Source organism: Rhinolophus hipposideros (genome assembly GCF_964194185.1).
Source record: "Rhinolophus hipposideros genome assembly, chromosome: 22".
Taxonomy (NCBI): domain Eukaryota; kingdom Metazoa; phylum Chordata; class Mammalia; order Chiroptera; family Rhinolophidae; genus Rhinolophus; species Rhinolophus hipposideros.
The window spans coordinates 21,123,822-21,135,979 of record NC_138068.1 but is presented as its reverse complement, the minus strand read 5'-3'; the positions used below and the strand labels follow the sequence as shown (position 1 = coordinate 21,135,979).

Here is a 12,158-nt window from a genome sequence, read left to right as displayed (position 1 = left end):
GGTCTCACGTACGGTGGAGACCTGTTAGAGTTGGGGAGTTAGGTCCGATGTGGCCGGGGATGGGGGTCTAGATAACACAGGAGGTCCCGAGTGTGGCGGCGATGGGTCGGTGTGCAAAGCTGGGGGTTCGAATGAAGGCGGGCATGCGCTGGTGACTGGATCATCCCAGGAGGAGCTGGGGGAGCCCAGGGATGCTAGTGGTCCCGTGGGCCATTGCCAGGTTTCCCCGACTGGGGGCTCCCGGACCGGGCGGCGGCTCCCGGGCGCCCTCTGGTGGCCCCGACCCCGCCGCCGCCGCTGCCACGGCTCCCACAATGCTCGCGTAGCCCCACTTCAGCTCCCGTGGCGGCGGCGGCTCCAAGATGGCGCAGACGATCTTCGAGGCCCTGGAGGGTGAGCGGCGGCGGGCCGAGGGAAGCGGCCGAGGGAAGCGGCTGTTCCGCGTTGCGCCCCCTCCCGCCGCGCCCTCGCAGCGCCGGGCCCAGGGCGCGCGGCGGCCGCGGGGCGGAGGGCACCGGGTCCGGAACAGCCGCAGGGCGGGAGGGGCGCGGGAGAGAACAGCCGCGGGAGCTGAGGCCCGGCGGTGGGGTGGGGGCTATGAGACCAAACTGCAGTGGAGAGGAGGCTCGGTGGCTGGGCGGGCCTCTGAACCGGAACAGCCCGGGGAGCTGAGGCCCGGCGGGGGAGGGGGCAACGGGACAGGAACAGCGGGGGAGAGAAGGCCCCGGGGGGGAGCTCCGGGACCGGAACAGCCGGGGAGGGCTGGCCCAGCGGGGAGGGGGGCCTGTGACCTGGACAGCTCCCGCCGCCGGCGGGGCGGGAGGGCTTTTCTAAAGGGAACAGCCGCGGAGGATGGGGCCGGCTAGGCCTGGAATCGCGGCGTGGATAGGGAGGTCGCCCTGTGGACGCGAGGCTCGGGAAGGGCCTCATGTTGGGTACCGTGGGAGCAGCTGCGGGGCGGAGGGGCAGCCAGGCGTCCTGACCGCGAAGAACTTGTTGTATTGAGCGCGAGTGCGTACCTTGTGCTTTGACAGCCTCTCAAATTCAGGATAGGAAAGGATAGTCGCCACCTCCGTGCAAGGCCAGGACTTGGTGCTCACATACCAAGCTGGCAAACACTGGGCGCCCACTTTGTGCACCGTCCTGGGGTGCAGAGATTTATAAACTCAGATCAAGAAAGAAGGGGTGCCAAAGGTGTGCTTTGCTGGGACGTGGTGCTCCCTGACCCAAACTGAGACAGGTTAGTTAGCAGGTAGTTAGGTAGACAGGGAGGTTCCTGGTGGAATAAACAAAAGACAGCCATATCCTGAAATTCCAGGTTCTGAAGTAGCCCTGAGGTTAATACCGTGTTTCCCAGAAAATAAGACTTAGCCGGACAATCAGCTCTAATCAGCTCTAATATAAGACCTGGTATTATATTGGTCTTATATTAAGTTTTGCTCTAAAAGACGCATTAGAGCTGATTGTCCGTCTAGGTCTTATTTTCTGGGAAACACGGTAAGTTATCTCATAAACTCCTTTTGGCAAGGCAAACAGAGCGGATCTGATAGACAGGAATGGGTTATTTCAATAATCCCTTCAGGATGGGCAAGCAGGACAAACCTGATAGATGAATTCCATTAGAAGGTGCCAGCCCCCTTCCCTATGCAGGCGATGGAAGGTATAAAAGTTTAAGAATTTTTGCCTCAGTCATGGGGCACCCCATTTGGGACCCCCTCCCACTCAGGAACTCTGACCCTTTGCTTTTAATAAACTATCCTCTTTTACAACTCCTTGCCTCTTTTTGGTCCGTGCTTCCATTCTTCGGTTTCAATGAGACAGGATCCCAGCATTCAGTCACAAAAAACTATCCAACATCAAAACCAGCAAACACTGGGCACCGACTGATTACCCTATGCGCTGCAAGATTCTAAAATGGGAGTGGGCCTCAGGTGCAGGGAACTGGGCTTTGGAGACTACAAACTCTGAGGGTCTGCTTGGAGTCATGGAGGAAGCCTGAGCGACTTCAGGGCCATGCCACAGAATTGATGTTGGGGGGATACAGACCTACCAATGTTCTTAGAGGGGTGTAATAACCTAAGTAGATACATAATTGGAGTGCAGACTGAAAGTAGGCGGTACTAGTGATAAGTGGCTGAGGCTTTGCTGCTGCAACTCCCCAGGAGATCTCGGCCATGTCTACTTATTGGAGGATTAGGGTTTTCACCATGAAATGCGGGTACCCTCCCCCTCATCTGGAGAGGTTCAGTTTTAGGAATACTCATTGAGCTAGACACAGCCCCTGTGCCACATTTGGTGGGAGACAGAAATTACAGAACAAGCAATTACAGAATTACAGAAAAAGGAAACAATAAAAGACGATAACCTCCGCTGGCATTCACTACTGTGATTGGTGATGGATGTGGAGGGCCAGGGTCAGTGGTGGTTCCCTCTGGAAGGCCAATAGGGTGGGGTGAGGCCGGCTTTCTCTTTAGGTTCCATGGATTTCCTCATGGTTGGAATTTTTACTGCAAGAATGTGTTCATATATAGAGTGATGAAGAAATTAAAGAAAAAAATCTGTTGCTAGGACAGTGTCATGTGTGGTGGGCTAGGGGAAAGGCAGCAGAACTGGGAATTCAGGGATGACCCAGGCAGTGGGAACTACATTTGCAAAGCCCTGGAGGGAGAGACGCGTTCTGGGATTCACAGAAGTTCATGTGAGTAGAGATGAGGCTTCTGAACGTTCTCTTGGATTCAGTATGGAGCCAAGAAAAGATTTTCAGCAGGGGAGCAACACAATCTGATGTATATTTTATAAAGTTCACCCTGGCTGCCCTGAGAACAGACTGGAGGGGGCCAGAGTGGCAGAGTGGAAGCAGGAAGATAGCTTCGGTTGCTCTGCTGAGAACTCATGGTGGCCTGAGCCAGCGGGGAAGCTGTGGGGATGGAGAGAAAGTGGATCTGAATGATATTTGGGAGGCCAAATAGGCTAGACTTTCTGAAGGACTAGAAATGGGGTGAGGGTGGGAAGATAGGTTGAGGGAAGAATCGGGGTTCCCCAGGGGTAGACAGTGGTGCCTGTTCTTACTGATGAGGATTACTGGAAGAGGAACAAACTTAGGGGTGGGGTGAAGCATGTAGTTTGAGTTCAGTTTAGATAGGCAGTATTTTTTACAAAAGCCTTTTTTGAGTAATTTTAGATTCACAACAAATTGAGAGGAATGAAGAAAGATTTCCTATATACCCCCTGAACCCACAAATGCATAGCTTCCCCCATTATCAGCTTAACTTGCCAGAAGGGTACGTTTGTTAGCAAGGACAAACCTATATTGACACATCATTATCACTCAAAGTCCATAGTTTACCTCAGCCTTAACTCTTGATGTGAATTCTCTTGGACCAATGTATATAATGACATGTATCTGGTATTGTAATATCACAGAGTATTTTCTACCTTAAAAACCCTCTGTGCTCTACCTATTTATTCCTCCCCTGCAATCCCTGACAACCGCTGATCTTTTCATTGGCTCCATAGTTTTAACAGGCAATACTTTTTAAAGTATTAATTTTGAAATATTTTTTTTCCTGAGGTTTCACATGCAGTAGTTAAGAAATAATACAGAGAGATCCCACGTACTCTTTTACCTAATTACTCCAGTGAAATATCTTGCAAGACTACCCTGTCATATCACAACCAGCCTACACCCAGAACAATTCCATCACTACAAGGTGTTGCCCATTTATAGCCACACCCACCTCCTTCCCCCATGCCTGACAACCACTAATCTGTTCTCCATTTCTAAAATTTTGTCATTTTAAAAATGTCATGTAAATTGAATCGTATATAACCTTTGAGATTGGCTGTTTTTACTCATCACAGTTCCTAGATTTCATATACTGTTGTGTATATCAGTTGTTCCTTTTATTGCTAAATAGTATTCCCTGGTATAGTTATACCACAGTTTAACCATTCACCCACTGAAGGACATCTGAGATGCTTCCAGTTTTTTTGTTTGTTTTTTTTAAAGATTTTATTGGGGAAGGGGAACAGGACTTTATTGGGAAACAGTGTGTACTTCCAGGCCTTTTTTCCAAATCAAGTTGTTGTCCTTTCAGTCTTAGTTGTGGAGGGCGCAGCTCAGCTCCAGGTCCAGTTGCCGTTGCTAGTTGCAGGGGGCACAGCCCACCATCCCTTGCGGGAGTCGAGGAATCGAACTGGCAACCTTGTGGTTGAGAGGAGGCACTCCAACCAACTGAGCCATCTGGGAGCTCAGTGGCAGCTCAGCTCAAGGTGTCGTGTTCAATCTTAGTTGCAGAGGGCAGAGCCCACCATGCTTTGTGGGACTCGAGGAATCGAACACGCAACCTTGTGGTTGAGAGCCCACTGGCCCATGTGGGAATCGAACCGGCAGCCTTCGGAGTTAGGAGCATGGAGCTCTAACCTTCTGAGCCACTGGGCCGGCCCCAGTTTTTTACTATTATAAATTAAATTGCTATGCATGTTCATGTACAGATTTGTACACAAATGATAACATACAGTTTTGCATGAAATAATAGAAGATTTACTGAAGCTCATTCAGGGAAACATGAACCCTAGGTTTGGAGCTCCAATATTAGGGAGAGCTAGACTTGGGGTAAGTGAGATTGCCTAGGGATAGTATTAGAGGGAGAGGCGAGAGAGTCCAGACAGAAGGAACCCTTCAAAATAGAAACATTTAGAAGAAGAAGAGTAAAGAAAGCTGTGAGGGAGCGAGCAGAAAGGTGGGGGAGGACCCAGGAAGGGTGGTGTCCTGGAGCCAGAGAAGGGAGTGTTTCAAGAAGGAAAGTCCAGTGCTAACAGGTGATCTTTGGTGATTTTGGTGGAATGGTGGGGTCTTAAGCCCCACTAGAGTGGATGAAGGAGGACTGGAAGGTGAGCACAGGAGATGGAGGGTGTAAATGGCGCTCATTAAATACTTAATGTTGAAGGGAGGAGAGATGGGAGCATGGGTTTGAGGGAGGGCATTCTAGAGAGAGCTGAGCTTGTGTCACTGCTCATGGGAAGGACAGCTTTCAGGCACAGCGGGGAAAGAGGCGCCAGTTGGTCGTGAGTGGTTTCTGAGGAGCAGGAGGGAATGGAAGAGAAGGGCTGGCCTGAGGAGGGACGCAGCCTGCTTTTTGACAGGGGAAAGTATGAATTCACTTTGCTGCAGGAGCTAATGGTTCTAATTTGCACTGCAGTTAGAAGCTGGGGCAGGCATGCAGGTAAGAGCTCAGAGATTGGAGTCAGAGTCTTGGCTGTGGGAACAGAGAGGAGGAGGCACCCTCTGGGTTATTTGGGAGGAAGGCAATGTACCTTGGTGGCCACTTAGATGTGGGGAGCCCTGTTCTTCAGTGAGTGACATGGCTGGGCAAGTGTACTACTATGAACCTCAACAGTGACAACCGATTGGAAAACATGGAAGTAGTCAGCTTCTCAAGGGTCCCCCGAACACAAATTCAAATTATGCTGTTTATTGAGGAACAGAAAAGACAAGCGTGCATGGGAAAACAAGGGAAGCAAGGATGTCTGAGTGCAAAACGGATTGGTAGGGCATGGATGGGGAAGACTGGGTAACATGATTTCCAGAGGGGCTGTGTAATTTAGGATTAGAAACAGCCATGAGTAAGAGAGCAGCACAACTTTTCAGTGGCTTAAGTAAGCCAGAAGTTCATTTCTCTCCTGTGGGAGTCAGGAGAAAGACAGCCCAGAATGAGTGTGACTGTGTTCTACAAGGTTCTCAGAGGCCCAGGATTTTTTCAGTGTTTTGCCCTGCAATCCCTAGGGTATGGCCCTCATCCTCATGCTCTGGGATGGTGGTAGAGTTCCCACCATCATATTCTTGTTCTGGGAAGCAGAATGGAAGATGAGACAAAGAAGGGGGTTACTTACCAGGCAGGTTTTAAGAAAACTTCCCAGAAGCTACCAGGTAATACGTTTCCTTATATCCAGTTGGCCAGAACATTGACATTCCTTGGCTACAGGATCAGGTGGGAAGTGTAATCTTTATTCTGGAGCCGTTTTCAGCCAAAGTCTTGGGTTCTGTTGCAGTGGAAGTATATCAGGGCACAGCCAGTTATCTTTGCCACGGGAGCCTTGCAGTGCGTCTGGGTTGTAATGGTGAAGTCAGAGCAGGATGCCGGGCCCACCTTCCAAAGAGGCTGCATTTCTTTCTTCAGGAATGGACAATCAGACTGTCCTGGCAGTCCAGTCGTTATTGGATGGTCAAGGAGCAGTGCCCGATCCAACAGGCCAGGGTGTCAACGCCCCCTCTGCTATCCAGCCACTGGGTGAGTATCTATCTGCTCAGGTTCACCAGTGGGAGGGGTGAATGGTTCCCCATGAAGAACAAGTGGCACTCATGAGGGGGTATGGGAGTAAACTATCCACTGCGGTCCCCAGGATGTCCTCTGATGTCTGAACCTTCTCCTCTCTCTCTCAGCCTTGATCTTCAGGCTTGTGCCTCTCTCTGCTTAGCTCTGATGATACCCTCTTTCAGTCACTTAGTGAATGTGGGGGTCATGACACAGGGATTGGTTAGGAGCCTTCATACTTGGCAATGCTTGTATTCTTGACCTGGAAGTCATTTCTCAGCCTCCCTGCTATGGAAAGAACAGTCTGATCACAAATCTCTCCAATTTACAGCCCATGCCCCTGAGATACAGAGAAGGGCAAGGAACTTCTTTTTGAGCCCTGTGTGAGTCTGTGTGGTCATTCATTCATTCCACAAATATATTTGAGTACTTAGGAACCACACGAGGGGAAGAGAGATACACATTGGGTTTGAATTCTTGTAGTTCCTGGCTCTGTGACTTTGGGCAAGTGAGTTAACCTCTCTGCCTGAGTTTTTGCATCTGTAAAACAGGGATAATAATCCTACCTCATAGGAAACTTGTGAGGATACTTGGGATACAATTTTAGCTGTTATAAATAAGAAATGCAAGTTTTTGTGGTTTGTACAAGATTAAAGTTTATTTCAATGTTACATGAAGTACTGATGGGCATTTGGGGTTGGTATGGTGAGACTCAGACTCCTTTCTTGTGGCTGTACTGCCATCAACATTCAGTCCAAGGTGGCTGTTCCAGCCTCCCACTTTCATTTCCACGTTCCAGCTAACATGAAGGGAAGAAAAAGAAGTCATACTCCTTCCTTTTAAGAGGAAGTTGCAGAGACAGTATACATCTGCTCTTATCCTATTGGTCAGAATTCAGTTACATGACATGTCTAGCTGCAAAGAAGGATGGGAAATGTAGTCTTTAACTAGATGGCTATGTTTCCTACTAAAATTTATGTTACCGTCTAAGAACAGAGAGTGAATATTGAATGACAATTAGACATTTCTGCCACAGCATGTCAAGTGCTTAGCACAGTGCATGGCTCGTGGTAGGTCCCAGTAATGGGTAGTGTTAACTGTAGCTAATCATTCAGTTAGTTATTCATTCATTCAACGAACATCCACTGAGGGCCTCCTATGTGCCCAGGAGATATTGCAGTTATGGTGAAAAATAAGACATATTTTTTTCCTTTAGAGGATTCACAGTCTGGTGGTAATGGGAAAAGTGTGACGTGAGAGTCATGCTTAGAGGAAGGAACTGTGGCCACTACTTTAGAAAGGCTTCCTGGAGGAGGTGACATCCGAGCTGAGCCTTGTAGAATGAGTTGTTCTGAGAGAGGCAGTTCGACGGGGGAAACAGGATGGAAAGGCACAGAGGAGTGTGGTCAGGTGGCCCATGTGGCGGCTGATGGATAAATTCAGGCAGGATAAAGATTCTGAATTTCTCAACTTTGAAGTGAACCCACTTTATACTTTCCTGGTTCTAATTTTTCGATACCTTCATGCACATGACTGGATTCTCTCACAGGTGCCTGTATGATTTTGAAAGTTGCTAGGAAGCACAAAACTGACTTTTGAAATACACGCATGGAATCGCAGAGTGCTGTTAGATTTGCTGTTCTCCTAGTCTAGATGTCTCCCATTTCTCACTGTGATATCCCCTCCTTTATTCTTGCTTTTTTTGTTTTTGTTTGTTATTCCTCTTCCTCTGCTACTCTGTGGTGTGACCCCCAGATGATGAGGATGTCTTTCTCTGCGGAAAGTGTAAGAAGCAGTTCAACTCGCTGCCGGCGTTTATGACCCACAAGCGGGAACAGTGTCAAGGGAATGCCCCACCCCTGGCCACAGTCTCACTGGCCACCAACAGCATCTATACGCCTTCTGCAGCACCCACAGCCGTCCAACAGGCTCCGCCTCCCGCGAATCGCCAGGTATTCATTTAATCGTTTATTTATCTATTCAGCAAGGCATTTCTGAGCATCCACTATGTGTCAGGCACTTACGGGGGCCCTGGGGTACAGCGATGGACAAACAGACCAAGTTACTGCCCTGTGGAGTTGGGTGAGATGGTACCCAAACAAATTTGTAGAGATATATTTTTTCCAGGATGTGCAGAGAGATAGGGGATGTCAAGACAGGAGTGGGAGATTTTGCCATTTTGTGTATGGTGCATAGGGAAAGCCTCTGTGAAGAGCTGACATTTGAGTTGAGACTTAAGGAGGTGAGGAAATGAGTCACACAGCCAGCTGGGGAAGAGTGTTCCAGGAGATCAGCAGATACAAAGGCCACGAGGCAGGGGTGAGCTGGGATTATTCCAGGAATAGCAAGGAGGCGAGAGTGGCTGGATCTGAGGGAGTGAGGAGGAGGGTGGGAGATGATAAGGTCAGAGAAGCAGCAGGGGAATCCCGGCAGATGGGGTAGGCCTTGTGGGCTTTTACTCTGAGTGAGATGGGGACCATTAGATGGTTTTGAACAGAAAAGGGATACGGTCTGACTTACACTTTGACTAAGTCACTCTGGCTGCTGTACAGAGAATAGATTTTGATGGCAGTCAAGAGAGAAAGCCAGGAAACCCACGAAGGGCCTGTTGCCAAATCCAGGCAGTGGGTAGTGGTAGCTTGACCAGGGTGGTAGTGTTAGAGGTGGTGAGAAAGATGAGATTTTGGAAATATTTTGAAGGTGGAGCCATCAGGGTTTGTGGATAGGATGGGTGTTGGATATGAGAACAAGAAGAGTCAAGGCAACTCCAGAATTGGAACTGCCATTAACCAAAGTAGGGAAAATGGTCAGGAGAAGATTTGGGGGGGATGTCAGGAGTTCAGCCGGACATGTTGGATTTGAGATGCCCAGTGGACATTTAAGTGGAGGTGGTGGAGATACAGACAGATCCACAGTCTGGAGGTCAAGGGAGAGGGCCAGGCTGGAGGTATCTGGAGAAGCTTCCAGAGTCCTCAGGAGCAAAGACCCTGGGTGGAGCCTCTTAATGGAATTAAAGAATCCTCACAAAAGAGGCTGGGCATGTCTCAGGATGCCAGGTCAAAGGAGTCAAATTTACCTCTGACTTCTTGTCTCCTTATTCCTTTAAAAGATTATCTTCTTCCATTGTGTAGACATAATTCCTGACATCAAAATAAAAGCCTTCACACCCCGACCCATAGGACGCATACATTGAAACTTAAGTGCCTGAGACATCGTTTAACAGAACAGAATCATTTTTCTTACTCCTTGATTGTGACTTTTGTTAGCAGAAAAATATTCCCTCTCCCCACCCCACCTTTTTTTTTTTTTTTTTTCCCAATAGAAGGAAAGAGGGAAATTCCTCCAGTCCTGGGCAAGGAAATAACTGTAGGACACAAGTGGTCGGTTATGGTCAAACATGAATTCTTCTGCTGAAGTGATTTGGATGGACATGGATACAAGTTCCCATTTTTCATCTCACTGTAAAAATACACGTGAGCCAGGATCTACACTGCCTTTTCTGGCCACAATGTAGGGGCATTTCCCTACCCTGCCTGGGCTGTCCTTGCTTGGTTGAGGGCAAGAACATTCTGTTTGAACCAGGACTCTGGGTTCAGGAGCCCAGTCGTTGCTGTCTCCAGGAGCCTAAGAAGATGCCAAGATCCTGCCAGTAAAGAAAAGCAAAAAGTGAAAATAACAAAAAACCCTTACCGTCTACTAAGAGGAGCAGTCACTGCATGTTTGACACTCTCCTGTAAGGTCTGCCTTTCATCCTCACTATTAACCTGAGAGTGTCTTATTATTTTTGTTTGTTATGTTTTCAAGTAATACATGTTTCCTTTCTCCTTTTTAAAAGTTAGAATGTTCAAATCAAAGCCCTTCTGGCATTGTTCCTCTCCCTTGCACCCAGGTAACTACTGATGGATGTCTTTGTCAACCTTTTAAGATACTTTCATATACTTATTTAAATACCCACATAAATTATATAGTTATATTGTTTTAGATTTTTCAAAATAAAAGTATATAATGTACATGTTATTATATAATTTGATTATTCCTGTAATACCTTTACCTGCTGTATAGTATTCTCTCCGTGATTATATTGTCTTTTTAAATCCATTCCCCTGTTGATGGACATCAAGATTATTGCTACCTTTCACTATAAGAAACAGTGCTGTGCAGAATACTTTTGTTTGTGGACTCCCTGTGGACATCTGTGAGTGTTTCTCTAGGATAGATACCAGGAAATATTATTGCTGGGTCATAGGATATTTGCCTTCCAGGGAGGTGTGACTTATTGTTCTCATTTGATACATGAGGAAATGGAGGTTCAGAGAGGTGGGATGCTTTGCCCAGGGTCACACAGCAGCAGGGAACAGCAGAAATGGAAATGGAATCCAAGTCTGTGGCACTCCAGAACCCAGATCTTTTTCATCATACCCTCCACTTCCTTCCAGAGCCTCACACATGTTCTCTCTCTTTCTCTCTCTGCCCAGATCTCCACATACATCACAGTGCCCCCTTCCCCGCTGATCCAGACCTTGGTGCAGGGGAACATCTTGGTGAGCGACGACGTGCTCATGTCTGCCATGTCAGCCTTCACGTCCCTGGACCAACCCATGCCCCAGGGCCCCCCACCTGTGCAGGTAAGGAGGGGGCTGGCTCCTCACAGCGTCTTGATTTCAAGGCTGTGTGTTGACTCCTGCAGATTCCGAATCTTGTAGAAAGCAGGGGCCTTGACCCCAGCTCTCTCCCACGCTGAGGAGGATGGTTAGCCTCCCCTTGCTCAGTTCTGCTGTGGGTGGGGAAGCTGCCACTTCAGTGGGGACCCTGAACATGACTTTGGGGTTTCATAGCTATGGTCCTGCTATTTTGATTCCGGTTTTATTCTTAACAAATATGTTCCATGTCCATTAGAAAAAAAACATTAGAGAATACACAAAAGAAAGTAAAAATAAAAGAAGTTTAATTATTCATAATCTGGGATGTAAAGAGACATGGTAACTGAGTGCAACGTGCAGTGCTTGGTTGGATCCTGGAGTGGGGGGAAAAGTTAAAAAGTTATTATTGGGGCACTTGGGGAAATTAGACTATGGAAGAATTGAAGTATTTTAGATAATAGTATTATATCAATATTCAGTTCTTGATATTGGTTATATAGGAGAATATCCCTGTTCTTAGGAGATGCATCTGTGTACAGTATTAAGGAACAAAGCGTTATGATATTTGTAACTAATTCTCAAGTGCCTTGGTGAAACACAGTATATGTGTGTGTATGTGTGTGTGATGTACACACACACATACACACACACATTGAAGATGTGGCAGATTGGTAACAACTGGGTGAATTCAACGAAGTATAAAGAGTGTTCAGTGTATTCTTTTTGCAGCCTTTTGTGGGTTTGAAATTTTTCAGAATAAAATTTGGGAAATCAATCATTCAATCAATCACCCATACTCCACTCAAAGAATACACTATCAAAATTTTGGTGGCTCAGGCGGTTGGAGCTCCAAGCTCCTAACTCCGAAGGCTGCCAGTTCGATTCCCACATGGGCCAGTGGGCTCTCAACCACAAGGTTGCAGGTTCAACTCCTCGAGTCCCGCAAGGGATGGTGGGCTCCGCCCCCTGCAACTAAGATTGAACACGGCACCTTGAGCTGAGCTCCCAGATAGCTCAGTTGGTTGGAGTGTGCGTCCTCTCAACCACAAGGTTGCCGGTTCGATTCCTGCAAGGGATGGTGGGCTGTGCCTCTTGCAACTAAGACTGAAAAGATAGCAACTTGGAGCTGAGCGGTGCCTTCCATGGCTAAGATTGAAGGAACAGCAACTTGACTTGGAGAAGGGGCCTGGAAGTGCACAGTGTT

General features: G+C 47.8%; 1 protein-coding gene across 2 annotated transcripts in view; it reads left to right on the top strand.

The window, feature by feature from the left end:
* Positions 1-279: 279 nt before the first annotated feature.
* The window catches only part of ZNF341 (zinc finger protein 341), a gene marked incomplete at its 5' end in the record, with an annotated part of 36,660 nt that continues 24,781 nt past the window's right edge, over positions 280-12,158 (top strand). The window contains 4 exons of one of the 2 annotated variants that reach the window (XM_081033892.1): positions 280-393; positions 6,180-6,290; positions 8,070-8,266; positions 10,790-10,939. In XM_081033892.1, coding sequence (XP_080890018.1) covers positions 363-393; positions 6,180-6,290; positions 8,070-8,266; positions 10,790-10,939 — 489 coding nt within the window. Of the gene's footprint in view, positions 394-6,136; positions 6,291-8,069; positions 8,267-10,789; positions 10,940-12,158 lie in introns of those variants that run through there. The other variant, XM_081033891.1, reaches the window with a different exon arrangement.